Below are 15587 nucleotides of genomic sequence, written 5' to 3'. Positions count from 1 at the left end.
GGGTGAATGAGAGGCCATTGTAAAGCGCTTTGAGTGGAAGGTGTAAAAAGCGCTATATAAGTGCAGTCCATATTAGTCTGACTATGGGAGTTCCACAGGAATCAGTCCTGGGTCCTCTCCTATTCTCCCTCTACACTACATCTCTGGGTTCTGTCATTCACTCACATGGCTTCTCCAACCACAGTTATGCCGACGACACCCGACTGATCTTGTCATTTCCCCCCTCTGACACATGAGCGGAGGCATGCATAGCTGCGTGCGTGGCTGACATCTTGGAGTGGATGACACTCCATCTCAATCTAAACCTGGACAAGACTGAACTGCTGTTCCTTCCGCTCTTGTAGATTCCTGCTCTACAACATCAGGAGGATGTGCCCTTTCCTCACTGATGAAACGGCGCAGGTGCTCATCCAGGCTTCTCATCTCCCGTCTGGACTACTGCAACTCCCTCCTTGCTGGAGCCCCGGCGTCAGCCATTAAACCCCTGGAACTTGTCCAAAAAGCTGCAGCTTCCCTGCTGTTCAACCACCCCAAGTTCTTTCACACAACTTCCTTTCTCCGTTCCCTACACTGGCTCCCTGTAGCAGCTCGCATCCAGTTTAAAACTCTGGTGATAGACAGGACAATGAAAGGAACAGCTCCCTCCTACCTTCAAACAATGGTCAAGCCCTACACCCCCTCCTGACCACTACGCTTTGCTACCTCGGGGCGACTGGTTGCCCTGTCACTCTGAGGCCCCTGCGGTCGATCGACACGGTCACTGCTCTTTTCTGTCCTGGCCCCGCAGTGTTGGAATGAACCGCCCACTGACATCAGGACAGAAGAGTCACTGTCCATCTGTCCCCACAGGCTCAAAACTCACCTCTTCAAGAAGTACTACCAAGATCTCCCCTCTTAAGAACCTTGTATATTGTTCTTTTGCTACTCTTGCACTTTGCCTTCAGCACTAGATTATGCTCTTAGTCACTCGTTTAGAAAGGAGGTGCACTTATGAGTTCTGGCTTTGGTCGCTTTGGATAGAAGCTTCTGCTAAATGATTGTAATATAATGTACATATTACTGCCAGACAATATAGTGTATTAAACAGCAAACGCACAGAGGTACCAGTCCGAGGGCTCTGGTCTCATGCTTCCATTCAGTATCGACTGTTGGACTCAATCCCAAACACATTCTCATTAATCAACTCCAACACAATAGTATCCTCCAAACCGCGTTTGTAATGTGATGTTCATTAGTGTAGGTCTCCTCAGCAGCAGTGTGAAAGCCACCTTGCTAGCGCAGCCGTCCATGGCTTTAGGCTGTCCCAGTAGACAGCTGAGTGTGATTTGTAACCTACCGGAGCATTAGCACCCGCAGCCGGTAGAGATGAAATATCCACTGGTGACAGTCAGACATTCTACCCTGTCTTCTCCCCCATGGCAGACAGACGGAGATAAAGGGAGATCAAGACAAAAACACAGAAACGGAGAGCTAGGGAGATAGGATGAGATGGACACTGTATTCTGTGCAACTGTGCCTTTTTTTGAAATGCCACATCACTATCAGGCTACTCTATGTCAATATTTTTGAAGAACTCAATATCAGTTCCATGTCCTGACCAGAAGGAACTGGACCTTCACTGGAGGAATAGGAAGAGAGAGAGAGAGAGAGAGAGAGAGAGAGAGAGAGAGAGAGAGAAAGAGAGAGAGAGAGAGGGAGAGAGAGAGAGGGAGAGAGAGAGAGAATGAGAGAAAGAGAGAGAAAGAGAGAGAGAGAGAGAGGGAGAGAGAGAGAGAGAGAGAGAGAGAGAGAGAGGGGGGGGGGGGCGGCAGTGGAAAATGTGACATTTTGTCTGTGAAGCTGAGTGGAAATCCAGATCCAGTCTTCCCAGTTGATTGGAGGAGAGCAACTGGTTATTGGGTGAGACTGGAATTCAAACAGCCTCGGAGAAACAGCCACCGTTTCAGGAGAAACGATCAGAAACTGATCCAACCACACAGCCCTGTGTGTGTGTGTGTGTGTGTGTGTGTGTGTGTGTGTTTTGGACAGCTGTGATTGTGGACCTGCCCCATTCCCACCACCCCACCTCCTCCACCCCTTTAAAAAGAAAAAAAAAAAGCATCTCTGGCACCTCCTCCTCAGCTCTGGCACCTCCTCCTCATCTCTGGCACCTCCTCCTCAGCTCTGGCACCTCCTCCTCATCTCTGGCACCTCCTCCTCATCTCTGGCACCTCCTCCTCCTCTCTGGCACCTCCTCCTCATCTCTGACACCTCCTCCTCATCTCTGACACCTCCTCCTCCTCTCTGGCACCTCCTCCTCATCTCTGGCACCTCCTCCTCATCTCTGACACCTCCTCCTCAGCTCTGGCACCTCCTCCTCATCTCTGACACCTCCTCCTCATCTCTGGCACCTCCTCCTCCTCTCTGGCACCTCCTCCTCAGCACATTCCAGCTGCGTGTCGTCCAGCCCGAGAGGCCCGGAGCAGAGGAGCTGGGAGTATGGATGGTTCTAATAGAGCCTCTCTCTCAGCAGGTCCGAGACAGCTGAGGTCATGCTGGAACTATGAGCGCTGCTTGGAGGGGCCTCCTCTCGGGGCAGAGGAGACGAGTCTGTGGAGACTGATGCCGCACTTAACAGGGTGTGATCGGATAATTCCTAGGTTTGCATCCATCCATCCATTCATTCATTGTTCCTTCCTTCTTTCCTTCCTTTCTTCCTTGCTTCCTTGAGATGATATCTGATCTAAAATGATTGTTACCACTTCAGTCAGGATGCGGAGACCTGTGATACCTAAAGAAGAGACTGGAGGAAGGACCCCTCCCCAAAAGTCAGTCCCAAAATACCCCCTATGTGCAGTTGTTACTGGACATCCCGGAGGGATTTGGACAGGTGTCAGCAAGGTCATATACATTCACTCAGTGTAACTTTGAAAAAGATCCAACATATCTGGGTTTAACTCAACAACGTCTGTATTAATGATCATGATCATTTGTCACATTTAGACTGCTCTTGCATATGTACACTTCTACTGTGTTTAGGTAGGCAGACCAGGCATGTCAACATTGAAAAATAGAATAGATTATTCTAAGCAGCATTAGTTAAATATACAACATACATTTCATTTTTTAAAGATAAAATATCTACAAGTGCTTCCTCTCGTTACAAAAATACATATGTCATCCATTGCGGCACGGGGACATATTAGAACTATCCAGTCTAAAACATTGATCTTACTTATAGGACATTTCAAAACCGCTAGAACAGTCTATACAGAGTCAAGTTGATTTTGCACATACAAGCCCTTTGGGTGTTTTTAAAAATGTGACGTTGCAGGAAATTTTAATGGTTTTAAGGTCATGACAACGTTACCTACAACGTCACATTTCTTTTTAAAAAAATGCCCAAAGGGGGGTGGAGCCATGGGAGAACACAGGAGAAAGCACATGAGTGAAACAAAATAGTACACTACAACGCTGGAGTAGGTTGCTCTCATGAAATACTAAGTCAAAGATATTCAAAGATATACTTCAAGTACTCTCCAAAGACTGTTGTCGGAAAGGTTGACTGACAGTACATTACCGCGAATGAACATCCACATAGTTATGATAAATGTACAGAATATTTGTCAACAGGCATCTTATACATGTTTATACATGTTGAGTCTGGCTAAGATTCCAGCCCAGCGTTTTTGTTTAATTCCTGGTCAACTTCAGCAATAGTGCAGGGGTATTCAAAGAAAAGATACATAATAACAAAACACAACTGTGATTTCGGAGACAAGCCTGTCCCTATATTGCCCTATCCCTGTCTGTCTTGGCTCTGACTGCTTGGTGTTGGAATGAGAGTGGGAGAAGACACACACAGAGAGAAAGAAACGGTCCGCATGGTAATACCATCCTTCATCACCATGATGGCAAAGGGGTCGGAGCAGTTAAAGCGTTTGAGGCCCATTAGAGTCGGTTAGCGTGAGTAGGACCCTTTGCAGACCCCACTGTCAGAGGGCCAAGGCAATAAATAAACACGAAATCTAGGTCGGATACACGAGAGTATTCAAACCGTCGCTATACACCTCTCTCCACTATGTACAAGTCTACCATAATGCCCCTTATGTTTCAATAGTGCACAAACAGACAACCACGCCAGTCAGTGTAGGCAGAACTTTTAACTAGGTTCTCTCGCAGTGCTCGTCTCATAGTACGCCGCTCATATTGCATTACACAGCTAATATGGTGACGGCGTTCATATGGAATGAGGGACTATTAGCTTTAACTAGACTACATAGATAGTGATTATACATGGGCTGCCATGTGTTGACACTGACTCCATTCACGGGAAGTCGGTCGAGATGGAGGCGCAGTCCTCACAAACATTTTTTTTTTTCAACCTCCTATAAATGTTTTTTTTGTCTTTTTATTTTTTATGATGATGATGACATCATCCCTCCAGCACCGTCCACAGAGCCCGGTTCTAACAGAAGACGGACGCGTCAGGTCCCTCATCACAGCACAGACACACGAGCTCCGTTCGGACTCGGTTCTGGATACGATGTGAACTCCTGGCGTCTCCGACTTTCGCACCTTTAGCTGTGTGTTCTTGAGTAACGCAGATTCACCAGTGACCCCCCCAACCACACCCACTGTGCCCCCCCCAAACTTGGCCATAACTGGGGTGAATGTGAAGGGGGTTACGCTCACAGAAGACCATGAGGGAAAGGCACTACGAGAGTTCAGGATGACACACAAGGTAAGGGAGGGGTGAGGGGGGGTAGGAGAAGGGGTGTAAGACACTGAATCCAGCATGTAGAGGACCCACAATATACAAGGGGTGCGTTTCTGTCCTCGTCCCTCTGTTGCATAACTGGACTAAAAAGGACTACATCTCCCATACTGCACCTCCTGCCGCTGTTGGTTCGAGTCACGTCTACGGTAAATAATACGACTGATATCGCGGTGCTAAAATCTAGGTGACGTTAAGTAGGCGTGTTACCAGGCTCTCACTGCTGATTGGCAGACAGAGAGGACAAATGAGACGAAACCCAGCAGCTGATTGGACGAGACCCGAGGCAGGATTGTGGCGTCGCATGCAGACAACAGAAGATGGCGTCCATTTTTTCCATCCCAGGTACGGCATGTGGTCTGTCTGTCCGTCGGTCTGTCCGTCGGTCCGTATGTCTGTCGGTCAGCGAGTCCGTCTGTTTATAGGTCGGTCAGTCCGTCGGGTTGGCGGTCACCAAGTCTGTTAGTCCTTAAATCGATCCGTTTGTCCGTCTGTCGGTGGGTCTGTCTGTCGGTCGTGTCTGTAGGTCCGTCTGCCCGGAGGTCTCTGCTTCGGCGGTCGGAGAGGGCGGCGTGCGTCAGCGCGGGCTCTCGTCTCCCGTTCCCCTCGTCAGCCGAAGTCTATCCGAGGGCGATACTCCAGCACCATGGGGTAGGCCTGGAACAGAGGGAACACGTCCGTCACCAGCGCTCCTCACCCCGGGTAACCCAGGACCAGACAGGGGGCATTGTTGAGTGTCAGGCGATAAGCCCAGCAGACGGGCACCTCGCTGGGGCAGCTGTTTGCCCCCCCCCCCCCCCCCCCCCCCCCCACCCCCTCCCCCACCCCCACTGCCTCTGCCCCAGCTAAAAGTGACACACACACTGTTAACAGCGCTGAGGAAGTAGGAACCAGGCTTCTGGCCAGTGGAAACTTCTCGGGTCAAAATGAAGTGTGTTAGCAACCTTAGCACCCTGTGGAGAAGGCAGAGGGCTAGGAAAGTGTGTGTTTTTATTTTTTATTTAACCTTTATTTAACCAGGCAAGCATTTATTGTAAGAACCAGTGTGTGTGTGTGTGTGTGTGTGTGTGTGTGTGTGTGTCGGGAGGGGAACTTGGATTCAGTTCCAGATATAGCCACCACTACACAGGCCTATTTTGGGGGCGAGTGGAAGGGAGGAAAGTGGGTTTATTTTGATCTAGTTTCTGAATTCTTGAGGGCAAGAGTGGAAGAGGAGAAACTCAATAACTGAGTTTAACCCTGACCTAATAACTAATGAGGTGGTTAATCTCTACCAACAGACTCCAGTACTTCAGAAAGTATATTAACTAAGAATGCAGTCACTGCCACGCCAGGTACAACTGATCTTGGATCAGCACTCCTAGTCTGAGGTGGTTTGTGAACGCTGGTCCCGGTTTCCGGTTCTTTCCAGGCTGACTGAAAACTGGGTTTGTGATTGGAGGGAAGCTAGGTATGCATTGATCTGATTGGATGACGGGAGAGGAGCTGTGCTGTGATTGGAGGAGCTGACGTACGTTCTCCCCGCGGAGTCTCCAGCGGGTCATGTAGATGAACTCCATGGTGTGGTCTTTCCCCATGATCTCTCCATTGCATAGGACGTCTAGCTGTGGGACAGAGAGAGAGACCAGCTGAGAGATACAGTCACTAAGAGAGAGAGAGAGAGAGGCGGAGTGAGAGAGAGAGACCAGCTGAGAGATACAGTCACTAAGAGAGAGAGAGAGAGAGAGAGAGAGAGAGGCAGAGAGAGAGACAGAGAGACAAGCTGAGAAATACAGTCACTAAGAGAGAGAGAGAGAGAGAGAGAGAGAGGCAGAGAGAGAGAGAGGCAGAGAGAGAGAGAGACAGAGAGAGAGAGAGAGAGAGAGGCGGAGTGAGAGACAGAGAGACGAGCTGAGAAATACAGTCACTAAGAGAGAGAGAGAGAGAGAGAGAGAGAGAGAGAGAGAGAGAGAGACTGAGACATATTCTTGTTACCTCATAAGAACTTGGAAGCTTCAACTTCAGGCTGAGGAACTTCTTGATGGTTCCCACGGTAACCCGGGAGGAGCAGCGTATGAACCTCTTCATCAAGCCCTGCAGGTCCACCAGAACCAGAACCAGAACCAGAACCAGAACCAGAACCAGAACCAGAACCAGAACCAGAACCAGAACCAGGAAGTGAGTGATCCAGGCAGGACAGAGGAACAGGTGTTATGCCTACAGCCCGGTTCAGACACAACAGCTGAGGCAAGACGCGTCTCATCTCGGCGCAACACATGACATTTAACACGTTGAGTCTAAAGCTAAAACAGTTTTAGAACTTAAAACGTTCTCGGCAGTTACAAAACAGTCTGTTGAACCCGGCTTTTCAATAGTGTACCTCGAGTCTAACCACCAAGGTGCCTGAAAGAATTGAACATTTTTTGTTTTCATTCACAGGGTTCAACTATACTTGGTAAACAGCAATGAAACTCATCCCAAAAAACTTTATTTAAATTAAATCTGACGCAGTTTGGCCTCCACCAAGGCTACCAGTGAGTCAGAGAGGCCGACAACCATGTATTCCTCATAATTGGAGCCGCATGTATGGTCCATCTATAAATCTAGAGGCCGCGGCGTTCCTGAATGAGAGCAGGGAACAAGAGGCCATGGAGCACACGGGGAAAAAGGGGCCCCATTGGTTGTCCCCCCAAAAACGCGAAAGCCCCACCCACCTGACACCCCAGGCAGATTCAGGCGATCGGTTAAGTATCAGAAAAGATCTCTAATAGTATTTTCTCCAGTCCCATGCGGGGGGGGGGAGGGGCGTTACCTTGACGATGCTCTCGCCCACCAGCGCGTTGTTCCGAAGGCTGTCCAGACAGATGGCGATCTGAGGGTCGCTCCGGTGGTAGTCCCCGTCGCCGCGGGCGTCGTCGTCGTCGTCTCCTCCGTCGCCCAGCCTGGCGCGCTTGGACTTGGGGCCGTCCTCTGCGGGGAGGCGGAGGCGGGGTGAGACGCGGGGTGAGAGGCGGGGTGAGACACGGGGTGAGACGCGGCGCTGCGCCGCGGGGTACCTCAGGTAAACACCGGTCCCTCTGCCTCCTCCCCATCTCTCACCTGCCTGCCTTCCTTCTCTCCCAGCCTCTCTCTCTCCCTCTCTCCCTCTACCAGTCTCTCCCTCCCTCTCTCTCTCTCCCTCTCTCCCAGCCTCTCCCTCCCTCTCTCTCTCCCAGCCTCTCTCTCCCTCTCTCTCTACCAGTCTCTCCCTCCCTCTCTCTCTCCCAGCCTCTCTCTCCCTCTCTCTCTACCAGTCTCTCCCTCCCTCTCTCTCTCCCAGCCTCTCTCTCCCTCTCTCTCTCCCAGCCTCTCTCTCCCTCTCTCTCTCCCAGCCTCTCTCTCCCTCTCTCTCTCCCAGCCTCTCTCCCTCTCTCTCTACCAGTCTCTCCCTCCCTCTCTCTCTCCCAGCCTCTCTCCCTCTCTCTCTACCAGTCTCTCCCTCCCTCTCTCTCTCCCAGCCTCTCTCTCCCTCTCTCTCTCCCAGCCTCTCTCCCTCTCTCTCTACCAGTCTCTCCCTCCCTCTCTCTCTCCCAGCCTCTCTCTCCCTCTCTCTCTCCCAGCCTCTCTCTCCCTCTCTCTCTCCCAGCCTCTCTCTCTCCCTCTCTCTACCAGTCTCTCCCTCCCTCTCTCTCTCCCAGCCTCTCTCTCTCTCTCTCCCTCTCTCTCTCCCAGCCTCTCTCTCCCTCTCTCTCTCTACCAGTCTCTCCCTAATTCATTCTCTTCCATCTTTCCCCCTGCTCTCTCTCTCTCTCTCCGACTGCTATGACTCACATCCACCTACAGTTCCTCAGCAGAAACAATGGGTGCGTTAAGTAGCTGAGCGCCTGCATTATAATGCTCTCAACGTGAGCGCTGAGCGATATTCAAAACCATACCGTTCTGCTCCAGAGTTGCTAGGAGACAAGAACTTTTCACCTGTTGTCAATCATGTGTAGAAGCATCCTTTCTGTCAATCATGTGTAAATGGTAAATGGACTGCACTTATATAGCGCTTTTCCACCTTAGCGGCACTCAAAGCGCTTTACAATGGCCTCTCATTCACCCATTCACACACGCATTCACACACCAATGGCGGTAGCTGCCATGCAAGGTGCTAACCTGCTCATTGGGAGCAATTTGGGGTTAGGCGTCTTGCTCAAGGACACTTCGACATGTGGCCAGTCGGAGCTGGGATTCGAACCGCTGACCCTTCGATCACTGAATGTGTAGGAGCATCCTTTCGGCATCCAACCTTGTTGTTTTTGTCTCAGGTGATGATGATGACTATAACGTAGTTTGGCTCAGACCGATCGTAGTTCAAAACTGCTCACTTGTGCTCTGAGCAGATCAGTCTGAGCGTAACTGAGCGACCTGTTAGTGAATTCTCACTGAGCGCAACTGAGCTACTCAGCTACTTAACGCGCCCAACGAGACCCGAGTCACACACACACACCGATCTAGTCACACACGCTCGTCTCTTTCCCTCAGTGCACGCGCAGGCACACACACACGCACGCACACACCTCCCTCCCTCCCTCCCTCCCTCCCTCCCTCTCACTCACTCACTCACTCACTCACTCTCACTCACTCACTCACTTACTCCCTCCCTCCCTCCCTCCCTCCCTCCCTCCCTCACTCCCTCCCTCCCTCACTCCCTCCCTCCCTCCCTCCCTCCCTCCCTCCCTCCCTCCCTCCCTCACTCACTCACTCACTCACTCACTCACTCACTCACTCCCTCCCTCCCTCCCTCCCTCCCTCCCTCACTCCCTCCATCCCTCCCTCCCTCCCTCCCTCCCTCACTCACTCACTCACTCACGTTTCTATCGCCTACAGCATCTCAAGTACACACGCCTCACCTTGCATATCTCTCTCTAACATCACGTACAAACACACCACGCTCCTGCTCGCTCCACTCCCTGGTCTCACCGTCTCCTACAACACCTCTGTATACTCGGCCTAGAGCTGGGAGTGGTGCACATCTGGAGGCCACGCCCCCTCTCTCGGCCACGCGGGCGTGTTCGCGGAGACATCGCCCAGGTCTCTTACCTTCTCCGTTCTCTTTCGACTTGTTCCTCCTCCAGAAGTCGATCTCCTGCTGTTCCTCCCCTGGTCGGAGAAAGACGGAAACGCACGCGCGCACACACACACACACACAGAAGGTATGAATCCATAAGGATAACATTATATTCCTCTAACCATGAGAGGAGAACAGTTTGCGTAGCCTTCCGGCCAAGCTTCAATAGGAATCGTCTGTTGGAGGATACGAGGATGACATCACTCACTTTCTCTGAGGCCAGGCACCAATTTGAATATGATCTCCTCTAAAGTGTTGTCCAACCTAGAGGGGGCGGACAAGCTAGTGAGTACAAGACACTCTCTCTCTCTCTCTCTCTCTTTCCCTCTTTCGCTCCCTCTCTCTCTCTCACACACACACACTCTCTCCTCTCACACACACACACTCTCTCTCAGACACATACTCTCTCACTCTCTCTCTCTCCCTCTCTCGCTCCCTCTCTCTCTCTCTCTCTCTCTCTCACACTCTCTCTCTCTCCTCTCACACACACACTCTCTCTCTCACACACACATACTCTCTCGCTCTCTCTCTCCCTCTCACACACACACTCTCTCTCCCTCTCTCTCTCACACACACTCTCTCTCTCTCTCTCACGCTCTCCCTCTCACACACACACACACACACTCTCTCTCTCCCCCTCACACACACACACATAAATACACACGCCATCTCTCTCTGTCCCTCCCTCCAGTCTTCTCCCCCTCCTCCGTCCCTGCCACGGATCCGGGGCGTGGGTCTTTACCTCAGCATCTCCAGGGGGTTGGTCTCGTGGACCTGGATGCCACACTTGGGGCAGTCGTTGCTGTCTTCGAAGTGCTGGACGATGCAGCTCTTGCAGACTGGAGGAGCGGACAGAGGAGGAGGTCAGGTTAGGTTCTCTGGTGGGGAACTGCACACTCAAAACCCAAGACATGGATATCACTCCAGTGGCCAGTGAAAGCCAAGATGACTGTATTTATCGTGTGTGTGTGTGTGTGTGTGTGTGTGTGTGTGTGTGTGTGTGTGTGTGTGTGTATGTGTGTGAGTGAGAGCTAGAAAGAGAGGAGGGGAGGGAGAGAGAGAGAGAGAGAGAGAATGTCTGTGTTTCTAAAGAATGGACTTATGGGAAACTACAGGCCACCTGTCTGTCTGTCTGTCTGTCTGTCTGTCTGTCTGTCTGTCTGTCTGTCTGTCTGTCTGTCTGTCCCTCCCTGTCTGTCTGTCCCTCCCTCCCTCCCTCCCTCCCTCCCTGTCTGTCTGTCTGTCTCGTCCGTCTGTCCCTCCCTCCCTCCCTCCCTCCCTCCCTCCCTCCCTGTCTGTCTGTCTGTCTGTCCCTCCCTCCCTCCCTCCCTGTCTGTCTGTCTGTCTGTCTGTCTGTCTGTCTGTCTGTCTGTCTGTCTGTCTGTCTGTCTGTCTGTCCCTCCCTGTCTGTCTGTCTGTCTGTCTGTCTGTCTGTCCCTGTCTGTCTGGCTGTATGTCTGTCCCTCCCTCCCTGTCTGTCTGTCTGTCTGTCCCTCCCTGTCTGTCTGTCTGTCTGTCCCTCCCTCTCTCCCTGTCTGTCTGTCTGTCTGTCTGTCCCTCCCTGTCTGTCTGCCCCCCCCCCCCCCCCCACCCCCCGGTCTGAGCCTCACCACTACAGACCACCTCCCCACATCCCGTCCCCATTCTACAGAATGACAGGAACAAGTCAGAGACCATCAGGTCAGCCAGTGTTTCTCCTACCTAGACACACTTTACAGACCTCCTGCCAGTTTCATAACCATCCCTTAACCTGCCCCCTCTCACTCTGCTACTGACAGCCCCACTTACCCCACACACACACACACACACACACACACACCTCCAACTCTGGCATGTTTCAAATCGTCCCATGCTGCACTTGTGCGGCTCCTGTTCATATCAATGAAATCTCACAGCAGCGAAGACGGTCTGTTTACTAAACTAGTCGCTTGTTGTCCCGCTCGACCCGGCGTCACACGGTAGCTAGCGAACATTAGCCTGAGGCATGCGATGCAAGCTCGATAGAGATCAGACACTTCTTCCCTTGTCAAACGCGGCCCACCCTCCCCCCCCCCCTCTCTACTGTACACTCCAGTCCTGTGGGAAACCATGGGTCAGCAATATCACTGGAGATCTGCCACAGGAAGCTAATATAAGGGACATGCTCTGCCCTTTGATCAGACGCACACGCAACAATATCAAGTGTTGTACGGTATAGACTGGCTCACATCACAATGCCTGCACACATGCACAAGTACGCTCATGTGCACTAACACAGGTGAGCGCACACACACACACACACACACACACACACAGCAGTGAGCTGTTGTCAGACTGAATCAGCCGTGAATGCCGTACTCAGAGAAAACAACTGTCAGCTATGCGAGCTACATACACAGTAAACAATAATGTCTTCTTGGAGACAGGCCTGCTGCCCATGACAGTCTAGCGAGTAGCACACTGTTCCACATGTTTCCAATACCCTTCCTTTACACTCTACACCACTCAAAACACATTCAAATAACAGAGAGAGAGAGAGAGAGAAAAGAAAGATAGACCGTAGTGAGAGGTAGAGAGAGAATGTAGTGAGAGGTAGAGAGAGAAAAGAGAGAGACACTAAATAGATCCATGAAACAAAGAGAGAGAGAGATAAGAGAGAGGGAGAGAGAGAGAAGAGAGAGAGAGAGAGAGGGGAGAGAGAGAGAGAGAGAGAGAGAGAGAGAGGGCTGGTTAGGGCAGAAAGAACAGAGGGAGAGAGAGGGCTGGTTATGGGAGAAAGAGAGAGAGAGAGAGAGAGAGAGAGAGAGAGAGGGAGCGAGAGGGCTGGTTAGGGCAGAGAGAACAGAGGGAGAGACAGAGCTGGTTAGGGGAGAAAGAGAGAGAGAGAGAGAGAGAGAGAGAGAGAGAGACTCACAGGTGTGCAGGCACTCGGTGACCGTGGTGGGCTTGATCAGGTAGCCTTTACACACATAGCAGGTGATGAAATGGTTAAAGTCCTTCACCAGGTGCTTCCTGGGAGAGGTCATGGCGGGAAGAGTGTGGAGGTGGCGTGCGGCGTGGCGGGCGGGGGCAGCGGGCTGTGCGCCGCAGGTCGGAGATGGGGGGGGCGGAGAGATTTCAGGGGTGTCTGTGTGATGCTCCGCGAGGCAGGAAGCACTTCCTCAGTCGCCTCATCTCACCCCTGGGCTGACCTTCGACCCCGTGTCAGGTGTACCTCATGGCGGGGCATCTGTCTGGAGCAGAGGGGGACTGCGGGGGGAGAAAGCTGTCAGTGTCCCCAAAGCAGGCATGTCACAGGTGACAAAGTTGTACAAAATACGGTAGTTCAACGTCATTATTCTATAAATGACCATAGTATGAGACAGACTGAACATGCTGTGCGATAAGGTAGCCAGGAGGTGTCTAGCTTTTGAATCTTTCCATAGCCCAAGGTAGCTAGCCTATATATTTTTATCACTGCGTCTAATATAGTCCACCAGAATAGAATCGGATACTCTACATTTCAATATAGGCCGCCTACATTAAAAACATCCCAATTGTGTTGTTAGGCCTATAGGATCAGCTGTTATCTGTAGGACAGGTGCATTTGGTTCTACCTTCATGCCCCGCCCCCTCTCTTCCAGAAACGAAAGGAACTTTTAGTTTCATGCGCAGATTGTTGTGACATGTAGGCGACGATCATATCTCTTCATAGCACCTCAACCCTAGAGGCTACTTAACACAATGTCACATCCACGACATGTTTCCACGGAGTGTGACTTTGCTACAATGCCTTTATTGTATGATCCGCTGATCAAATATAATGTTCGGGTAGCGTGATCATTCTCCGTGCTGTCGGATTCGTGATGGTTAACATTTAAGATAGCCTAATTGTGATCAAAGATGACCAAAATATGTGTCCCATGTCACTGGATTTATCTGTAAATCTACAATTGGCTACGCAGCACGGAAACAAATCGTGATCGGTGACATAACCGCGGTGTGCGTCCATCACCATCAGGAGAGCGCGTCATTTGATGCGTCACTCTCGGTATGATCCATGACTCGAATAACATTATAGATGGACGAGCTACAACATAGTCCCCCGTCGTCAAAAAGCCCCACTTTACAATCAAGTTGGTGTCATGGAAGTCATGTGGGGGGGTAGAAGCACCACACATACGATCGCCACTAGTTCCGAGAGAAACGGACCAGACCAGCGCCACAGAACACTTGACCAGGACCAAAACGCACATGTCCACAACTTGATCGCCTATACGACACATGATCGCATTCCCAACCCACCCCAAACTTTACTATCACAGACCCGAAGCGAAAACGATCCGCTGTCTCATCGTTCGGAATAGTAGACCTCTTACCGTCCAGCTACGGATCCATGGTCAGGCTGATATGAAATGCTTTCTATGATCCGCGTCTGGGTATTATTCGAGCTGTTACTGTAAAGTAGCGCCGAAGACGGAACTGCTTAGAGCGGAGATGAACAGAGAGGGGCGGAGGATGATCTAGGCAACGCTTGTTTACGCATTGCTGCTATTCAGACCACGGCAGATAGGCTCTGATTGGACGCAAACTAGGGCGCAGCCTTCAGTTACCAACTACTGTAGTCCACTGTAGTCCATGTGGAGGTATACATCTCCGGGCCTTGGGCTCTGACTGGATAACACCCACTGTAATAGTTCACTAAAAAATTGTAGTCACACATGTGCCTTGGTGGCAGTATGGTGCCCACTGTGGTTCCACAAGTGTTGTGTAGTTCACATTCAAGTCAAAGATATTTGGACTGGGCTTATTATGCTAGTGTGTAACAATACCTATTTCAGATATTTCATTATAGCTTTATTTTCGCTTAAACACTTTCAGTAGAGATCATCACAAGTTGTAAAAAGCAAGCAGTCTGCTGTTAATTCTAAGACCAGCCTCCATCACCAGTGCCTGCCAACCTGCTGTTCAGATTCTGACTGGGGGTGTGTCACGTGTGGGAGGATCACACACACCCAGGAGAAATATCCCAGAAAGCAGCTGAAACATATATATGATTACCCTCCAACAGCTGAGGTAGAGGGCTGGGCATCATAGAAGCCACATCTGTCTGTCTGTCTGTCTGTCTGTCTGTCTGTCTGTCTGTCTGTCTGTCTGTCCCCACCACCACCACCACCACCACCACACTCCTACACAATAGACCTAAAGACTATCCCATAATATGAAAATCTTCCATTGTGTAGTCCAATCCATGATGCGTAATTATAATGCTGTATTTGTAAGTAATCATAATAAAAAGCGCTTCAAGGATTCAGTTTATTTTGTCATGTACAAGATAAGGGTGATGTCACGTGGTGAAATGCACATATAGATTGCATCTATATAGCAAACCTAAAAAAAATATTAATAGAATTTTCTGTACATCATTGTTGTCTGGCACAATGGATTCAATGGGCTGTTCCCAAAATATGATACCCTCACCCACCAGCGAACACTCGTGTGTGATTGAAAGGATTGAGAATCATGTTTGGACCCAGGACTGATCTATACTGTAGATTGTGCATCTACTGATGACCAGATAGATAGAGATCGAGCCAGAGCATTTACTCCCCTGTCTGTCTGTCTGTCTGTCTGTCTGTCTGTCTGTCTGTCTGCCTGCCTGCCTGTCTGTCTGTCTGCCTGTCTGTCTGTCTGTCTGTCTGTCTGTCTGTCTGTCTGTCTCTCTGTCTCTCTGCCTGTCTGTCTGTCTGTCTGTCTATCTATCTGTCTGTCTGTCTGTCTGTCTGTCTGTCTGTCTATCTG

The 15587-nt window shown here is 50.7% G+C and overlaps 1 protein-coding gene across 1 annotated transcript; it reads right to left on the bottom strand.

Annotated features, from left to right (window-relative positions):
* Positions 1-5222: 5222 nt before the first annotated feature.
* Positions 5223-14294, bottom strand: pcgf5b (polycomb group ring finger 5b). The gene is made up of 9 exons (XM_084459950.1): positions 14165-14294; positions 12721-13055; positions 10570-10666; positions 10036-10091; positions 9800-9859; positions 7548-7705; positions 6731-6829; positions 6271-6360; positions 5223-5413 (listed from the first exon to the last, which is right to left on the bottom strand). Exons 2-9 carry the CDS (start codon positions 12830-12832, stop codon positions 5366-5368), a joined length of 720 nt encoding a protein of 239 aa, XP_084316076.1. The 5' UTR covers positions 12833-13055; positions 14165-14294; the 3' UTR covers positions 5223-5365.
* Positions 14295-15587: the final 1293 nt, after the last annotated feature.

Source organism: Borostomias antarcticus, assembly GCF_949987555.1.
Source record: "Borostomias antarcticus genome assembly, chromosome: 29".
Classification (NCBI taxonomy): domain Eukaryota; kingdom Metazoa; phylum Chordata; class Actinopteri; order Stomiiformes; family Stomiidae; genus Borostomias; species Borostomias antarcticus.
This window is presented reverse-complemented; position numbering and strand designations above follow the sequence as displayed.